The following is an 18,245-nucleotide window of genomic DNA, read 5'->3' as shown; positions in this document are numbered from 1 at the left end:
ACAAGACTCCTATGTAGATTTATGATTGCATAAGAAGCTTGATCATTTCCATATACTGAAATGTGCTGTCCTCCTGAGTCTGCCCAGCCCTTCCAGGAGACGAGGCGCTCCGTTCTGCCTTGATCAATGTTGACTATGAAGCAAGAAAGGAAGGGGGGGTGGTGGAAAGCAGGCTGGCACCAGATGGAGCGGGGTCTCGGGAAAGGTCAAGGTTAGCCCAGGCTGCTATTGAGTCGGTAGCAGCCTCACAGATAGATCTCTGCCTCGAAGGCACCCACTGGGGCTTCTCAAAATCAAATCTAATAGAAAAGGCAGTCACAGAATGAAATCGCTTCATCTGAATGCTAAAATTGTTATTAGGCTACATTAGAGAGATATCAGGCACGTGGTTACCAAAAAAGGGAGCATGCCTAGCAGTTTGTGTCTGAAAGAAAAGCTATGAATATGTTGATAACATCAGTAATGGGCAAGTAGAAGAGATGGTTATCTTTTTTTTTTTTTTTTTTTTGGTCTGAAGACCAGATTAACATATTAAATGAACATTTTTCCCCCTCTTTTCTGCAGAACTGCCTTATATTTTGAATTGCTTGGAATTCTTCTTTGGGAGGGGAGTTGTGGAAAAAAGTCATTCAATCCAGAAATAGGTGATCCTACTGACCAAGAAGTTTGACTCGCTTAAGGAATTTTGTTAGCATCTTTCACCAGGTGTGTGCCTTTGGAAATTTATTCCTCAGGCATTACATCAGGGGTTGACACTACCATGGAACTAAGTCTTTCTGGCTTTGGACCACTGGAAATCTGTCAGAGGCCTTCCTCCTCTCCCACTTCTTCCCCACCCTCTTTTTCTGTTTGTATTCTTTTTAGAGACAGAACTGCTTCTGGAGAAAATTTCATCTCCCAGGCAAACCCAGCCTAGGAGAGCGCTTGAGACCAGACACACATAGCCTGTTAGGGTAGCCGCACTAGCATTTTTCAGTCTCTCCCCCCAATTATCATAATGAAACCCACATTAGCTGTTTTTAACCTACAGCACAGCCATATCTTAAAGAAGGATTTAGTCTTGTAAAATAAATGTGGGCTACACTAGATTAAACACGATGACTGCACTCCAAGGGTTAATAAATTTAGAATTAACAGATCATCCCAGCTTGATACAGCTACTATAGATGATTTAATATGCAGCCTAAGTAGGTTGACAGTCAGCTCACAGATGCAGATAAGATCAAACAGTCTCTTGATTCAATAGATTGAATGGTTGTACTGAGTGTCTAGAAGGTGAGTGACAGAACATATATGGCAGGGGTTCTGGTAAAGAGGAGCTTCGATTCCCAACTGCTGTTTTGTGCACTGGTTTTCTTTCTTTCTTTCTTTCTTTCTTTCTTTCTTTCTTTCTTTCTTTCTTTCTTTCTTTCTTTCTTTCTCTCTTTCACAGTTAACCTGTAGCAATAAAAAAACCCAGAGCAGGGAACAGGGGTTTAAAAATTCTCCTCCTCATATAGAATAATGGGAGCTTGTTTAAGTTTTGAGTAAAGAAAAGATGGATACCTTTAATATCAAGATCTATTTCTAATTAGTTCTGCCTGGTAACTAATATCCACTGGTTCCTGTCCTTCTCTCTCCTTACAGGCTCTCAGGTCAGGGCTCCACAGACAGGATGCAGGATTCCTGGATGATGCAGATAAAGGCAGGCTCATTGCTAAAATTATATAGGTAATTTCCTCAGCCCTCTACTGTGCTCTAGCTGTGAAGATCTGAATATGGAAATGAAGTGCAAAGCTAAGGTGAAATTCAAACTCCAGTACATAGCCACTGCAAGATGTTTACACTAGGAGAGAGCTTCCCTGTCTGAAATGGGTGGTAAAAAATAGCAAAACTGGGGGGTGGGGGGCTGGGGAAGCTTGGGGAGTGTCCAACAGAAAAAGTTACGAGTATCTGTGCATCAAGGCTTGCCTTGGTGGCTCTATCTAGAGTTTCTAATACCTAACTGAGCTTTTTTTTCCCCAGTTTAATTTCCTTTATGTATTCTGACTGTACTATTTAAACAAGACAAAAACAGTTTTAAAAGAAGTGTGTGTGACCTGATGTGATAGACAAGTTTATAACAGTTTTATGATTTGATCAAGAGCAAGGGCTTCTCCTAAACCCATTAGATTCTGTCATGTGAATATATATTCAGGCAATTTAAAAATGCATATTATGTATTCAATAGACCGGCACAGGTCTGAATTGTATCATGTTATTTTGTTCTATCCGCCCCCCCTCAAGTCTTAATATGAAAATCTCTAATAGAGTGACTATAGAGCTATGGCAATCAGTTTTCCAATGTTCCTAACTTGCTTGTTTCATTTATTTATTTTATTTCATTTTATTTTTGAATATCAAAATGTCCAGTCCACCACTATGAGGTAATGGCCCACAAGTTTTTCTTCAATAAATAAAGCCATTTGAAACTGAATAATAGCTCTACACACAGTTAACACCTTAACTTTTCCCTCTCTACTCAAATGTCCTAGTGGGTAGCATGATATTCTTCTAATTCAGAATTTATTATCATTAGGTAACCTCTAGAAAATTCTTAAAATACTTCATTCTTTAAAAAATGCGGTTTCAAGTCTTGGTGTGTTTTTTTTGTTGTTGTTTGCTTGTTTTGTTTTTTGGGTTTTTTTTTTTTTTTTTTTTGAGAACTAAAACCTATTTCAATGTAACCTGCATATTTAAAGGTTTTGAGATAAAAGTAGATCTTCCCATTTTAGGCCAGGGAAAGTGTTTAAAGTGTATTTGTGATAGGCAGAAGGAACTCTGAACGTGGGAATGGCTGTTTCTGGAGCAGGGATGGTAGGCATTTATTTCACATATTAACCAGATCTAAATGCCTCCGAATTTTATTTTCCCTTTCTTGGACAACCTGTGATTGCAGCAGGGGGCACTACCAACATACGAATTACTTGGAAGTAGGGAACTCCAGCTCTCCTGTTTCCCCGACTACTTAGAGGCATAGCCACTGAAAACAGTTATCTCTCAGAAATTTGCATATTTATGGTGCCTCCTGCAGGTTCCTGTGATTGCTTTACAGTCAGGAAAGGTAACAGAAAAATATATATCCTCCTTTAAAACATGAAAAAGGATCATATAGGAACAGTGACTCTAATAGGAGACTAATCCTTGCAAAGCCTGTAGCATGAAATTTGTTTCTGGAACATTTTTGTTTTGGTTTTGTTTTAGGATTTGAAGGGAATATTTTGGAAGTTATTGGACGAAGTCCCTGATTCCTTGAAAATAGATATAGGAAAATACTTAACATCTTGAGAAAAAAATTAGCATAGACTTACTTATTCATTGAATGAATACCTCTAAAGAACAGAAAATTCCTTACAGACACAGAAAAGCCACCCAATGGATCATTTAAAAGCCTGGTTCCATGGCATATCTATTTTTTTAGTCCTAGTCATAAGCAACGAACAAATGTGCAGCACAGCTTTGGATATAAAAGTTAATTAGGTCTCAGAAGAGAATAGTTTCATTTTTATTGGCTCTGAGTTCCAAGGATACCTTCGATACACCTTTTCTTTCAGCCCTTTTTGACCTTCTTTGTGGAAACTGTACATGGGCCACTCAGGCGTGTTTCATTCTGGATGCCAGATTTCGGTGACTCTGCTCACCTCTGAAAAGCACTCCACCAATGTAAGCAACACAACTGAAATTACACCCAGAAAGATCTAATGTTATGTTCACCTCAGGACCAAGATGCAGTTCACGTGATCTTTTAGTAGGGGTTTTAGTTCAGGAAGAGATTTCCTGCACTCCTCAGCGGGCAATACCTGAACACAGGAATATGGAGGCTGAGACTTTAATTCTGAGTTGTTCAGTTTCCATGTATCTTCATCAGGGCCTCATCCTTATTTTATCATGAGTGTATTCTGCTTAATTTCCTTCCCTCTTAAAAGGCCAGTGTACAGGGCTCCTAAACCATTACTGCAGTCCTTAGCAAACCTCCTTAGTGATGGCAGAACTCCACCATCCACAGCCTCCTCTGTAGCCCGTCTTTTCCTATGGAAGTACCTATCAAAATCTAGGGGATGAAAATAATTTTTCCTGCAATTAGACTTTACATAATAAAGACACCATGTAGTAAAAATAATATGTGCTATCAATAATACGTGGTGACATAAATGTCCAAACTGTGAGCAGAAGGATTCTCTTATCACACATTAGTCACCACAGCAGTATGTCTACTTATGTACTACCTTTCAGTGCCGCATTAGGCGATATATCTGTTTGTTATTCTGGGTAGGGAAATTCTCATTAAAATAATTACCGCCATCATCTTATTATTTCAGTGCAAGTGTATCCACAATGTTTAAGCATTTGGTATTATGCTGAAAAAAATATAGATCTCAGGATTCATATTTATTTACTTGCTGCTGGTCAATCCCTTGTCTCTAAAAAAATGAAGAAAAGCTACCACCTGAAAATCATGGCTCGTTTGCCCCTCTCGGCTCCCACAGTGGTAAGTGTCTTCCTTCTACAATGTTTAAAAATTGGAAGTAATGAATCACAACTTCTTAGTGTTGTCAGAAGTGTATTCACTTTGAACGTTTCTATGAATGAGATATCATGTCAGTCTTACTGAGGGTAAACTAGCTGAAAACACAAGCCTGGACTCAGCTTAAAAGTGTTCTCTTGTCACGTTAATTTTAAAGAAATTGAAACACTTCAATGTGAAGACCAGTGGAAATAAAACAATCCAGCTTGGAATTCTAAAGATGTTAGTAAAACTAAAGTTATACCAATTTTTTAAAAAAGTAGTTCCTCTTTGGTTTGCAGCTGCTTTTCAGTTTGATTTATTTATGCTAAAATAAAAGAAAAAATTGAAACTTGCAAGTTCCCATGAAGAAGAGTTGACTTCCTGTAAAACATATGCTTTAAAATGAGCATATTTTAAATGTTCTAGAATCTTTAAATCAACACATGCAAAAGAGCTATAATCTTTAGCAAACTCATTTATGGGCTTAATATCCAAATAATTAATATTCAAATAATTAATAATATAATATATATGCTTTCCCCCCCTCGTGCTCAGAGTCCGAGAGGGAGTTTATTTTGAAAATCCACTAACCTTGTGTTTTCTCCTACTAATTAAGCTTGGAGTTCAAGATTCAATATGTCGAGGAGAGGGCCATGATTCTTTTTCCATCTTCTTTTAAGAGCACATGCTGATATTTCCCTTGCTCCCTGAGCAAGGCCACAGAAATCACTGTTTGTAAGAAGTAGTAGGGCGGATGCCAGTATAAGTCTCTATGAGCCTTGCCTCCTTCAAATAAGAACCAGCTAGAACAGGTCTTGATATTTGAAGAAGGTAGTATTTGAGAATCAGGCTCCAGAATTAATCTCTCAGAGTTACTCTGTGTTATAAAGCACTTGGATTTGAGCTGTTTGAATATTTTATTGCATTTCAAAATCTGAGAACTGAGAATGATAAAGAAGACATTTGAATTTATGGTAGAAGAGATTTTGAAGTTCCTGAAAATCTAAGCGGTCTACTTTGTAAGTCTTTGTTCCTGGACCAGACATTTTCCTAAGGTCCTACTCTGTGCTAAGGGCCGGGGACGGGGGGGGGGGGGGGGGGGGGGGGGGGGGGGGGGGAGAGGGGGAATGATGAAAATGGCAGAAGTTCTGCCCTCTAAGCACTGACAACCCAGGACTTGAGTCAGGTAGTGGTGGTGGTTTTTATGACATAACTTATTAAATGAAATATACACAGAGAGACATGCAATTGTTTCCACCTGATACAAATGGGCTCGCGGTTTATAATGTGTCAGATAGTAGTGCAAATGGCCTGTACTTCTTAACTATTTAATAAGTGAAATAATATGATTTTCCACTGTATGCATATTTATTAGTGAGCAGACACAAATACTTGAATCTTTTTCATCTGCAGCAGCAACTGAAAGTGCATCTGTGGAATTCACTCCTTGGTTCAACAAATGTATTAAATGTCCACTATGCATTAAGGAAGTGAAATAGCATCATTTTAAAAAGGCTACATTCACAAATGTATGCTAGAAATAGTCTATAATATTGCCTACAAAACAAATGTAGTACAGAAAACTCACTTCTCAAAAGTAACTATTTAATAACATCATAAAACTGAAAACGATAGATTATCACAGATGTTCATGACCAAACCTTATTATTTACCATTCTTATTTATGGGAAACCAAGTTTCTTTTTCTAGAAAGTAAAAATTCTTGTGTCAGAAGTGACCAGAGCAATGTTCCCCGAAACCAGGTCCTTGCTAAAGGCTTAGAATTATTCAAATCAGAATAGTGAAGCCAGGGCTATACAAAGCAAGGATAATAGTGTGCATCAGGATGGCTCTGGCACGTGTGACTTGTGAACTTTATGTGATATGCTTGTGCCTGTGGACGTGCATCCTAGTGCCTTAAAAATAAAAGCCATATAAGAGCAGGAATCATGTCTCATGACTGCTCAGTGCGGTGCTCCATAAACAAAGAAAGAATAACAATTCTTGGGACCAGATTCTTCCTTTTATAGGAACCTGGAGGTTTAGATAACTGACCTTGTGCAAAGGATTTTTTTTTAAGAGAAAGAGAGAGAAAACAGGCAAACTGTGTACAAGCAGGAATGGGAGACTAGAGAGATTTCTTTATCCTCCACCAAGCTGCCAAAGAAAGATGAAATAAGAATAGGCATTTTCTACCAGAAAAGTTCCCTTTGCTGAATTTGGCAGCAAAAACAAATACTTATGATTAACTATCAGAAGAAGAAGGTGTCTTCGTTTCTGGAAAAAGGACCAGAATAGTCCCAGCTATTTGGTGATCTCTGGGAATGGTTGGCACACATCCAGAGAGGTCGTGGGGCTAGGCGTTTGTGGGGTTTATGAGAGATTGGCAGAAAAGGAACTTGAGCCTGGTGACACGTCTTGATGACTACTTCTCTTTTGTCACCCAAGTAAAACTATTGTGAAGTGAGAATTGTCAAGGCCATAATGGTATATGATGGGCTGGTTTGGTGATCTGATTTCTGTAAGAGAGAACAGAGAAAATGAACTGCTGCTCTTCTTCTGGAAGAGAAAAGGTTTCTAAATGGAGATATGGTGGCTGCACAGTGCTTCGTGGGTCTTCCTGTATGAAGTCAGTGATCTTCCTGTCTCCAACAACACCCAGCCATGGCCACATCTTGGTGTGTGTGTGGGAAGGGCACAGGGGAGCATGCATTTGAAAACTCCACTTGAACTCATCTACCACCTGTTTTTTATGGAATGGCTAAAACAAGAAGGATTGGAGAAGCAAGGGTTTGAGCTTTCCACCTTCATCTTTCATCCTGTTTTTACTGCCCTCTCATGGACATATTCACCCCTATATCCCACTCCTGTGTATATCACTACCATCTCAACCCCCCTAACCTCCACCCCACTACCATTGCCTCTGTTACCGCCACCGTCCTTGTTTTCCTTATCAGCCACATCCTCACCAACAAACATTAATGACATATTATATTGGTGGCATATCAGGTTAATAAAACATATTGCAAAACTCTGGTCCATTAGATAATCCAAGGTACATTCTTCATCTATCTGTGAACAACGTCAGGCAGAGAAATATTTAGTGATTTGTGTGTATGTAGTCCTTGGGTAGTTCATTTTTTTTTTTTCAACGTTTATTTATTTTTTGGGACAGAGAGAGACAGAGTATGAACGGGGGAGGGGCAGAGAGAGAGGGAGACACAGAATCCAAAGCAGGCTCCAGGCTCTGAGCCATCAGCCCAGAGCCTGACGCGGGGCTCGAACTCACGGACCGCGAGATCGTGACCTGGCTGAAGTCGGACGTTTAACCGACTGCGCCACCCAGGCGCCCCAGTCCTTGGGTAGTTCAATGCTGACTGTACCATGCTTGCTGTGACTTTCTGAGCAAACCAAGCGATAGCAGGAAGACTACAACTTTCTGAAATAAGATGTTAATACCTCTTTTTTACCACAGAGTAGATAGACTAGGTAAAGATAGAGGTGCTTTATTTCCTTTTGGTAAATTTATACTTTTTATCAGAATGTGACTTAGAATATATACATCTGTGTATGTATATGAGGCTGCAACATTCCTTGACATATAGTCTGAATTTTGTTTCTTTCCATTTCTCTCTTCCTCCCTCCCCCTCTCTCTTTGTATGCATATTCTAGGATAATAAAATAATAAAAACTTATTAGAACAACAAAGACTACTTGTCCAAATAAAGGACTAACTACCTATAAAATTTCCTTTTAGATAGCGAACTCATAGCTAGAAGTTGGCAATAAGACCGTCTGAAACCACTAAAAATCATTTCTGTGATGTTCTGTAAGGAAGACAGGGAGGATAGGAGGAAAGGAGTGGGGATGGGGGGGGGGGGAGGAAGGGGAGGGAAGAGAGAGAGAGAGTTTGTTCTCCAAAAGCTTTCTCAGCTGAGTTATTCTGTCTTTTATAAAACAACTTCACATCTGGACTGATAAGTTGAATTCCACCCAGTGCCATTTAAATAGCCCAAGTTATAAACCTCTTAAACTTGAGGTTTATAATAGAAACACTGACAGACCCTTAACTATAGTGCCTCTATAGTAATGAAAGCACAACTATTTCATTATAGCAGTGTCTGGCAGGGCCGCTATAATTAAGAGTCTGTCAGCGTTTCCATTATAAACCCAAATTTTAAGAGGTTTTTAACTCACATTGTTTTAAATCACATTGGGCTGAAACTTGCTGTACAAAATGTCAGACCAGATGTGGCGTGTGTGTGTGTGTGTGTGTGTGTGTGTGTGTGTGTGTGTGAGAGAGATATGTTGCTTTTCCTCTTATTTACCCCTCCCCCTGCCAAAATAAGCCAATAGGTGAAGCTTCTTTTTGTGATTGGGTGTGAAAAACATGTACTGAAAAAAATTATTCCCTTGTTAAAAGCAGAAGATTCAGAGGGTGGCAGAGAATTAGGTTTGAGATACTTTTAATTTTTGGTCGTTTTGATCGTATTTTTTCCTTTAAAAGTGCTCTCATTTGGGAAACCGGATATGTTCATATCCAAAAAGCAATGTTAAAAAGTGAATCTTTTGATATTGGATTCCTGACATTCGTTTATTTGGAAGATATCTGATAATGTAGGCTGCTGGAGATGATGGAAATATCTTGCGTTAGTACTCTTAATTTTTCAGTTGCTCTAACATTTGGGATAATCTTTTTGAACTCACCATCTTTGGTGGGAATCACTTTTAGGCTAAAATTAGCTCTTACAATAGGGTTGCCTGATGAAAGCCTTACTGGTCTCTGGGGGAAACTAGTAGAATTTGAATGGTTATGCTGGTTTCACTTACGTGGTAATAGGATTTATTCACTTATTCTCTCAAAAACCATTAATGGAGCATCTACTGTGCACTGGGTATTGAAATACTGTGTATTCACATACTGTGGAACTAGTATGCTTCCATTGCAGTACATTGGACTGGCTTTATTGCCCAACACCTATGTGTCTTCGATGCCAACGTTTGGGAGCTAAACTGAGTATTTTACCTAGCAGTGTTCTAACCAGAACTTGTTGTCTTCCAAAGGGCTTCTTGCTTAAATGGTGAGACTGCTTCCCCCTACCCATACATTATTGACTCAGCACACAGCAACCCAGTCTGGAGGCAAGTATAGACTTATTTAGAGCAGATTCAGCTTTTTCCTTCTTTTCTTCCCTTTCTCCATTCCTTCATTAGTCCCTGTTTCCCTCCTTCTCTCTTCCTTCCTTCCTTCCTTTCTTTCTTTACCTTTCTTTCTTTCTCTCTTTCTTTCTTTCTCTCTTTCTTTCTTTCTCTCTCTCTTTCTCTCTTTCTTTCTCTCTTTTTCTTTCTTTCTTTCTTTCTTTCTTTCTTTCTTTCTTTCTTTCTTTCTTTCTTCTTTCTTTCTTTCTTTGCTTTTTTTGGACAGAAACATCCAGGTATATGAAGTAGCCTGCCTGCCAGCCAGCTAAAGGCCCAGGGAGCCTCTGGAGAAATACCAGACTAACTGCTCCCCCAGGAACCTCCCTGGGGAATGTTTGCCTTTGCATAAGGTATAGACACAGTCCTGGGGTGGGGGGGGGCCTCCTTAGGTCCTAGGCTCTGGATCACACTGGCAGTAGAGGAGGAAGAAATGTTATAGGGAGGTGGGGGCTGAGGGAGGCTGGGGAGAGGAGGGATCAGTGGTCCTTCTTCTCACCTTTCAATTTAGGGGGCCCACTTAAGGCCCACTCTCTTTCTCACACACAACTCCCTTCATTTTTTTAAAATTAATTTTCCTTTGTCTTAAGGACACCCTAGCACTCCTACCCTCAAGAACCCCAAATGTAAAACCTATGCCAAATATTGAATCTAAGCCCAAGTTTTATTTTTATGAAGATGACTGCCCATTCTCTATTTTCTGAATGGCTATTAGGCCAAAAAAAATAAAATAAATAAGAAAAGAAAAGAAAAGAAAAGAAAGAAAGAAAAGAAAAAAGCAAAAAAAAAAAAAAAAAAAGAAAAGAAAAGAAAAGAAAAGGAAGAAAGAAAGAAATAAAAGGAAAAAAAGTAAAATCAAAAGCAAGGTGGAACTGATTGTAACAATTTTTTAACCATTCATTCAGTCATTCATTTATTTATCTTTAAGCCTATAAAGGTGTTTCCCCCTAAAGGCAGAGAGTGAATATTTTATTTTAATCTTGTAGTTTCCAGTGAGACAGACCTTTTAACCCTTCATTCTCCAGCTCAGCCCGAGTTCCCCGCGCCAGGCGATCCTCGGCACGAGGGCTGGGACTGTATTAAGTCTCTCTCTTGGAGCTGTTTGTTGACCACATTCACGTTCTGAGCCCTGAAGCTAAAAGCACTTTACACCATAAAATAAAAGCACTGTCTTTTTTTCTAAAAGGTTACGTCTGGAGGCCACGCGGCTCATACTTCATACCGAAAACTACTGAAAGGACTATGAAATCCTCTATGATTTACACTCTCTCACTGCATTAGGGTATAGATCTACTCGGCTCTAAAAATACGGTGGGTTTCTAACCGACGTGAATATATGTGCATTATTTCAGAAAGTCTGTTAGAAAACTTGTCAACACATTATAAAGCATAAACCAGGACTTGGCTATTAAGTACGGAGATCAGAGGCAGAATATATACTGCAGGAAGTCCTGGGGAGTCTCCTCCGCGGGCAAGATAAAAAGGGGGAGGAGGGGAGAGGAGGGGTCGTCTGTTGCCCTGGAGTTTACATTCAGTGTCGTCACCAAAGGTTTGGGAAAGAGCTCACGGAGCATAATTAGCAAAGATTCCACAGCTCCAAATGAAGTTAACTGAACGGCCAGAAAATAATTTTAACGTTGTCATAATTTATTACTTTCTTAAAGCCACTTTGGTAAAGGTAAATATACTTATTGTGTATCCAAGTGTGCGCGTTTAAAGTGAACTTTCACCCCTCTACAAAACCACCTGCATCATTAATCAATACTTATGTAATATTTTTAAACCTCTTAAAACAACACATTTTTCTTTCTTTAAACACGCATACAAACCCTTCCCCACCCCACCCCCCACTTTTGGGCTCTTTAGCGAGCATCCAGCAGCAAAGAGGGAGGGGGCATCACTCGTAGGGGCGAGCACAAGGGACCAGCAGTGGGGGTGCGCGACGAGGGGGGATCAAATGCCAATACACAGCCCAGGTTTTCTGGACTGGGTGAAATCAGGCTGGGGGAGGGGCGGGAGCGGAGGGCAGTTCCTATTTCACTCTGGGCATTTTATGATGGTGGAATTAAATATATGTTAATGGTGGAAACGTCGCTGCTTACCTCTCCACTGGCACCCAGAGAAAGCAGCTGCAAAACTGGGTTTTTAATGTATGTTTTAAGATGTGGTTTCGGAAGGAACCCCCTGGAATCTGAAACAAGTGCAATAACATAGCAGACCTACTTGTAACTAAGTGCTTAATTTCCTATGATTTTTTTAAAAAAGAAAATCAATAAAATGTTGCCAGTTATTTATTGGAAATAACCACAGATAGCGGCCCTGATGGGGTGCCGGTTTTAGAGAGCACACAATTGTGTAATGAATTGTAATTCAGAAGACTGTTAAATGTGAACCACAGAACCTTTCAGAGGTAATAAAGTCATTACTTTTTACACTACAGCCAACCCTGAAAAGCTTTATACACACCATTATATATAAATCATACATATATATTTCCACAACACACATTCGCCCATTTATATACCTTCTCTATATATAGACTTTCATGGATGGATGGATGGATGGATGGATGGGGGAAATATTTAAATGTGAAAACTCGGTTCCGAAAGAATCTCACTATTGTTACCTGATGAGGCTTTTATCTTATTTATTTATTTTTCAAAGACCTCCCAGTTGCACTTTCTTCTTCCCTCTCTTCGCCTTCCCTCCAACCATTCATTTCTACGCACCCCCTGTCTCTTGCAATGACACTCTTTTGGTCGCTCTAAAGCTAGTTTAAAAAGATTAAAAAAAAAAAAAAAAAAAAGACAGTAGTGGGAGATGCCGACCTGCTCTGAAGAACTCATGAAAAAGGGGAAATGGTGTAACGCACACACTACAGAGCTTTACTGCAAGTGAATCTTCCTGCTTCTTAAACAGGATTTGAATGCCTCCCCCCTACCCCTAAGCTGGAGGGGAACAATAACAACAAAACACATTTACGCAAACCCAGTTCAGCACACATCTCTCCTAATGTTGAACATCAAACCCTCCCTTTCTTCCTTAGTGGGGCCCGAAGCTTCGCCGAGCCAGGCAAGCCAGTCATTTTCCAATAGGTTTGAAACTTTACTAAGACAACACGAGAATAAACAGCCATTTGCCTGTGCGGCAGGGAGGTGGGTGCGCGCTTGCAAGCCGGGGGCTTTAGCTTAAAACAATAAAGCCCCCAGCCGGGTGGGTGAATTTACAGAAACGACGTCCCTTAGACTGAGGAGGGGGAAAGAGAAAACGCGAGGGGTTGTGGAGCCGCTTGGAGGAGAGGGAAGGAAGGCTCCTTGCTCTGCAGACACACACTCACACACGTCCACCTGCAGCTCCGAGTCTCGCGGGCCACAGCGACCCGCCTCCACCCTACACCCCCCACGCCTTCCTTGGACTTGAGTCCATTTGCTTCTCCCACCCCCCCACCCCCAGCCCCCCCTGCCCTTCCGGATTTGGAATCGCAGCTCTGGCTCCTCGGCGGCGGCGGCGGCGGCGGCGGCTGAGGCTACAGGGTGGCGCAGGCAGGCGGGGAGGCTGGGAGGCGGGAGACGCCGGGGGACTTTGCAGACACGTTTCTGAATAAACTTTCCAATCGCAGGGGGTGCTGTTGCTGTACATTTTACGTAAAACTGAAAGTATCCCACGCCAGAGTGAAGCCCGCTTTTTGACAGCGGCAGCACGCGCGCGCGCGCTCGCGCGCGCGCGTGTGTGTGCGCGAGAGCGCGTGTGTGCATTAAAGAGACAGGGGTTTATTTCCAACAGGTCTTCCTTAATTTCCCGGGAACGTCTGTGGAAAGGCCAGAGGGACCTGCAGACTCTAGGGTGTATGCCTTGGCTCTGGGCGCCTGAGCAGCACGGCGTTGACCCAGGGTAGTCACCCCACCACCGTGGTCTCCCCGCTGCTCCTGCGAACCAGTGGCTGTCTCTCCAATCCCCATTTTCTTCCCCCGGGTAACAGCACAGGAATAGTTGTGTCCTGCCTGTAAGAAACATTTTTCTTTCCATTCCTCTATGCTCTAGCAGTTGCTCTAGAGTGGGAGGGGGTGTGTCCATCCCTGGGACCTGGCTCGAGGACCTCCCGCGGCGCCGGGAGCACGTTCCCAGGGACTGGAACTCTCGGGACTGCCCATGCTTTGTCCTCTGGCCCGCGGCCGCTCGGTGAGGTGGACGCCTCGGCGCCTTCCTCGCCCCGGGCCCCGGTACTCCCCTCTGGGGACTGGAACGTCCCCGAGTCTGGCTCCTCGTTCTTTATTCCTTGGCCTCTGTCTCCGCCACCCTGGGGAGCCTAGACTCCGTGCTTCCAGTTGGCAATCACTTGCCAGGGTGCTCAGATCCCAGCACCCCCCCCCCCCCGCTCGGCCTTAGGGGTGCCCTCTGGCCGGGGCCTCTTCCCTTGCCCTTGCTCCCTCTCTCCAGGCTACCCCGGCCGCGGGAGGCCCCAGAGCTGCCTTTCCGGACCCGTAACCCTCCAAACTTGGGCTGGACTCCGTTTTGCCGCGCGCTCCCTCCCGCCTCCCCTCTCCGGCTGCGGAGCTGTAACTTGGAGGCTCAGCTCTCAACTTCGGGTGATTTTTCTTTGCTATCTTCTCCTCAGGCAAAGTTTCCCGAGCGCAGCCGCGGGCTCAGGGCTTTCACTACGGCCCCGGGCATCCGCACGCGGAGAGCGAGCGCGGCCGTGGCGCGGCGGTGAGGGGAAGTGGGTGTGCGCACGGAGGAGGGTGTCCGGGAGCAACTCTACCTGGCTTCCCTCCGCCCGCGCTTCCCCGGACCCGGGCTGCAGTCTCGCTGTACACTCTTGTCTTTTTTTTTTTTTTTAAGTAATCTTTCATTTTAGGGTCCGCGTCCGGGGGGGAGCAGGGCGCACGTCTTGCTCCCCCCCCCGCCACCCCTTTCTTCTCTCCCGGCCACGCTGCCGCCACGGCGCTCGCTGCGGCCACTGGTGAGCCTGCGGCCCCAGCGCCCCCTCCCCTCCGCCCGCCCCTCCCCCGGGGGCCGCGTCTGGCGTCTGCGGAGCCCCCCGCCCCGCACCTCCCCCGCCCCGCACTGGCCATTGGCTTGTCCTGGTCTCTTTTTCATGTCCAGCCCCTGATGTGTGTCCATTGGTGTGAGCTTCCCCTTCCCTCCTCCCCTTCTCTCCTGCTCGCCCTGCCCATGTTTTGTGTGTCTCTGTCCATCCAGACTCCTGACGTTCAAGTTCGCAGGGACGTCACGTCCGCACTTGAACTTGCAGCTCAGGGGGGCTTTTGCCATTTTTTTCATCTCTCTCTCTCTCTCTCTCTCTCTCTCTCTCCCCCTCTATCTCTCTCTCCTCTCTCTCTCTCTCTTTTTTTTTTTTTGCTTAAAAAAAAAAAAGCCATGACGGCTCTCCCACAATTCATCTTCCCTGCGCCATCTTTGTATTATTTCTAATTTATTTTGGATGTCAAAAGGCACTGATGAAGATATTTTCTCTGGAGTCTCCTTCTTTCTAACCCGGCTCTCCCGATGTGAACCGAGCCGTCGTCCGCCCGCCGCCGCCGCCGCCGCCGCCGCCGCCGCCCGCCCGCCCCGCAGCCCACCATGTCTCGCCGTAAGCAAGGCAAACCCCAGCACTTAAGCAAACGGGAATTCTCGCGTAAGTAACCCAATAATAGTAATAATAATTATTAATAATCACGAGAGCGCGCAGGACGAGAAGTAAGAGCGAGGGGGAGAGAGGGGTGTGTGCATGCATTTTTTAATTTTTTCACGAGATGAACCTCCGAGAGTCGGGAGAAAAGAGCTTAAAGGGAGAAAAAACAAACAAACAAACAAAAAACAAACCTCATCCTATCCCGAACCACAGCCGTACGTACACTTTTGGGATAGCACGCACCTTTTATTTTTATTTAATTTACAAAAATTTGACTCCTCCTCTTTCATGCTTTCCGCTGCTTTATTTCGCTTTTAGAAAAGGAACGCAATGATTTCCCCTCCAATTTTGCAAAATAATGAACAATGCTATGGATGCGAACAACTCTCTTGCAAACCTAGGGGAGGGAACTGGAGGGGAAAAGGGGGGTTGCTTCCACTCACCGAAGGAAGGAAAACGGGGCGGGAGGAGGGAGCCCAAGCCAAAAAAACAATTCCCAGGGAAAAAAGAGGTGAGAATGGCCCTCGGACAGCGGCGCGCTCACGGTCAAGTGTGCACTAGGAAGAAAGTAGTCATCTCCACAATAGTGAGAAAGTGGGATTGTGGGAGGGGGCCCCCCGGCGCTCTGGAGTCTGCAGAGTGTGGAGAGGGGCCGCGGCGCCTGGGAGAGCCTGGCGACCGCGAAGGACCAGAGCCTCCGCCGGCGCTGCCGCCTTTTGTTCCGGCCCGAGGTGGGTGTTTGTCCCGCTGCCTTTTGTGCCGGCTCCTCGCGCTTGCCCTTCCGCGCCGCCGCCGCCGAAGGGCAGGAGCAAGGGCCCGGGGCGAGCGGGAGATGGAGGGAGGGCGCTCGGGCCGCCGTCGCCTGGGTTCCCGCTGCCCGCCCCTCCCAGCCGAACCTCAAGTGGAGGCGAGAAGACGTGAAAAATAAAATAAAATAAAAAATAAAAATAAAACAAGGCAAGAGGATGTAAAAATTTTCTTGCCCCAAAACAGAAGCCGAACGCTCGGCCAGCCGTTTTCTGCAATGCTCTCCTCTTTGACTCCCCCACCCCCCCTGCAAAAATCTCAATCTCTATTAGAGGAGGAAAAATACAATTACCCCCTTCCCCAAAACCTCTTTAGTTGCAAACTTAGAGCGCCGGCGGCATGGAGAGGGAGCGAGGAACTCCCTCCTCTTACTATTTTTTGGAAGATTTTCAAAAAAAGTGGAAGTGGATTTTGATTGGGAAAAATCTCGTGTCTGAATGTTTACAAGCACCGCGTGTGCGGGAGCCTCCTGCCAACAAACAGACAGAGGACCGAGCGCGGCGCGGCAGCCCGGGAGCGGGCGGCGGCGGCGGCCGGGCCTCGCCGGGGCCTCGCCGGGCCTCGCCGCGCCCCCGCCCTGCCCAGGATCGCCCACCCCGCGCCAGCCGCCTGCCCGCCGGCACAGCGGCAGGCCGTGCCGCGACTCCGCGCCAGCCGGGTCCACAGTCCATTTTCGCCCCCAGCACAATACCCAGACCTCCTCCCAGCCCACCAGACTTCGAAATCGGCTGGGAAGAAACTCAGCTTTGCGAAGCATTTTTATTTTGTAAAGCAACTGAAAAAGCGCGTCTGTTTCCCCCCCCCGCCCCCCCCCCGACATTCTTGTCCACCGCGCCGGACCTTGGGGAGGTCACCACGTGCTTTCCTTGACCCCCTCCCACCCGGTCTGGCCACTATCCCCCGCCTCCCGAGCCTTGCCAGGCCAGGTGGGGGGTGAATTGGGAGGGGTGGGGGTGGGGTGGGGAGGTGAGCAAGGGAGCAGTATGTGCGACTGTGTGTTTTGGGAGTGCTGGATCCTGGTACTCCTTGCACCCCACCCTTGAGTTTCTGCCCTCTAACCCGGGTCTGGCTCGGTCGGGGGTCGGGGGGGGGGCGGTGGTCCTTTTGAATCTTTATGAGGTGGTGGGTGGGTTACTGTGTCCTGGCTAACCGAGTGCGTCTGGGAAGGCGGGCGGTGGGCACTTAGGAAAGTTTGGCAGCAAGGGAAAGAAAGGCGTGAGAGGGCCCACATCCCTTCCCCTCCTCATTCGTGACCCTTATTTTAAATTTTGATGTAATTTTAAAACACCGTCTATACCCAGTTCTGTATTTATTAAAGGGTTGGGGGGGGTGCGCATAAGGAGTTGAATTTTTCACTGGGCTCTGGAACTTGTCACACACTTCGGAAGCTGCCCCCGCCCCGGCACGTTGCGGGGCCCTCCCTCTCCCCACCCCCGCGGATCCCTCCCTCGCCGCTCTCCCCCGCCCCCCACTCCCCCGGCCGCGCCGGATGCGCAGCAGACGCGGCGTGCGGCGGTGTGAAGTTACAGCCCGGCCAGGTACCGGCGGGAAGGAAGGGCAGTGTTCGCAGGACTCGGGAAAGCCGGAACCTTCTTCGGAAGGATGCAGTGGGGGCTCAAAGGACGGACTGAGGCGTGCAGTCCAGGCTGCTTCCCTATCCCCCACCCACCCCGGGTCCACCTCGGGACGTTCCAGGCTGGGTGGGTTTAGCTGGCCTCTATCCCAGTTTCAGTGCGGGCTTTGGGTTAAGGGAGTAGTATGGAGGGGGTTCAAGGGCCAGTTCTTTCTCATTTTCTGGGTGCGCAGAGGGGGCGGGAGCCATTCCGGTGTTCAGGACCCCCCCTCCCCCCCAATCCTCCGCTTCTTAGGCTGAATGAGCCATTCGGTCGCTAGGAGGCAGAACAAGATCAAGAAAGCTCAGCGAACTTGAACCTGTACCAGAGCCTCCCCCACTCCCTGCTTTGCGTTTCTCGGCCGGGGAGGGACGAGCTTTGCGAGGGTGGGGGTGGGGGAAACGGACGGTTAGGCAGAATTCCCTTTCTCCCCCCATCACCCCTTATGTCTTTGTTCTTCATTTTGACTTTA

At 45.6% G+C, this 18,245-nt stretch overlaps 1 protein-coding gene across 6 annotated transcripts in view; it reads left to right on the top strand.

Annotated features, from left to right (window-relative positions):
- Positions 1-14,623: 14,623 nt before the first annotated feature.
- Positions 14,624-18,245, top strand: part of BCL11A (BAF chromatin remodeling complex subunit BCL11A) — a 100,718-nt gene continuing 97,096 nt past the window's right edge. For 2 of the 6 annotated variants that reach the window (XM_045446132.1, XM_045446130.1), the window contains exon 1: positions 14,758-15,356. In XM_045446132.1, the coding sequence (XP_045302088.1) occupies positions 15,302-15,356 (55 nt within the window). In that variant the 5' untranslated portion in view covers positions 14,758-15,301. Of the gene's footprint in view, positions 14,682-14,757; positions 15,357-18,245 lie in introns of those variants that run through there. The other 4 variants (XM_045446128.1, XM_045446129.1, XM_045446134.1 and 1 more) reach the window with 4 other exon arrangements.

Source organism: Leopardus geoffroyi, chromosome A3 (assembly GCF_018350155.1).
Source record: "Leopardus geoffroyi isolate Oge1 chromosome A3, O.geoffroyi_Oge1_pat1.0, whole genome shotgun sequence".
Taxonomy (NCBI): domain Eukaryota; kingdom Metazoa; phylum Chordata; class Mammalia; order Carnivora; family Felidae; genus Leopardus; species Leopardus geoffroyi.
The sequence above is the reverse complement of the archived record's forward strand: the minus strand, read 5'-3'. Positions and strand labels throughout refer to the sequence as shown.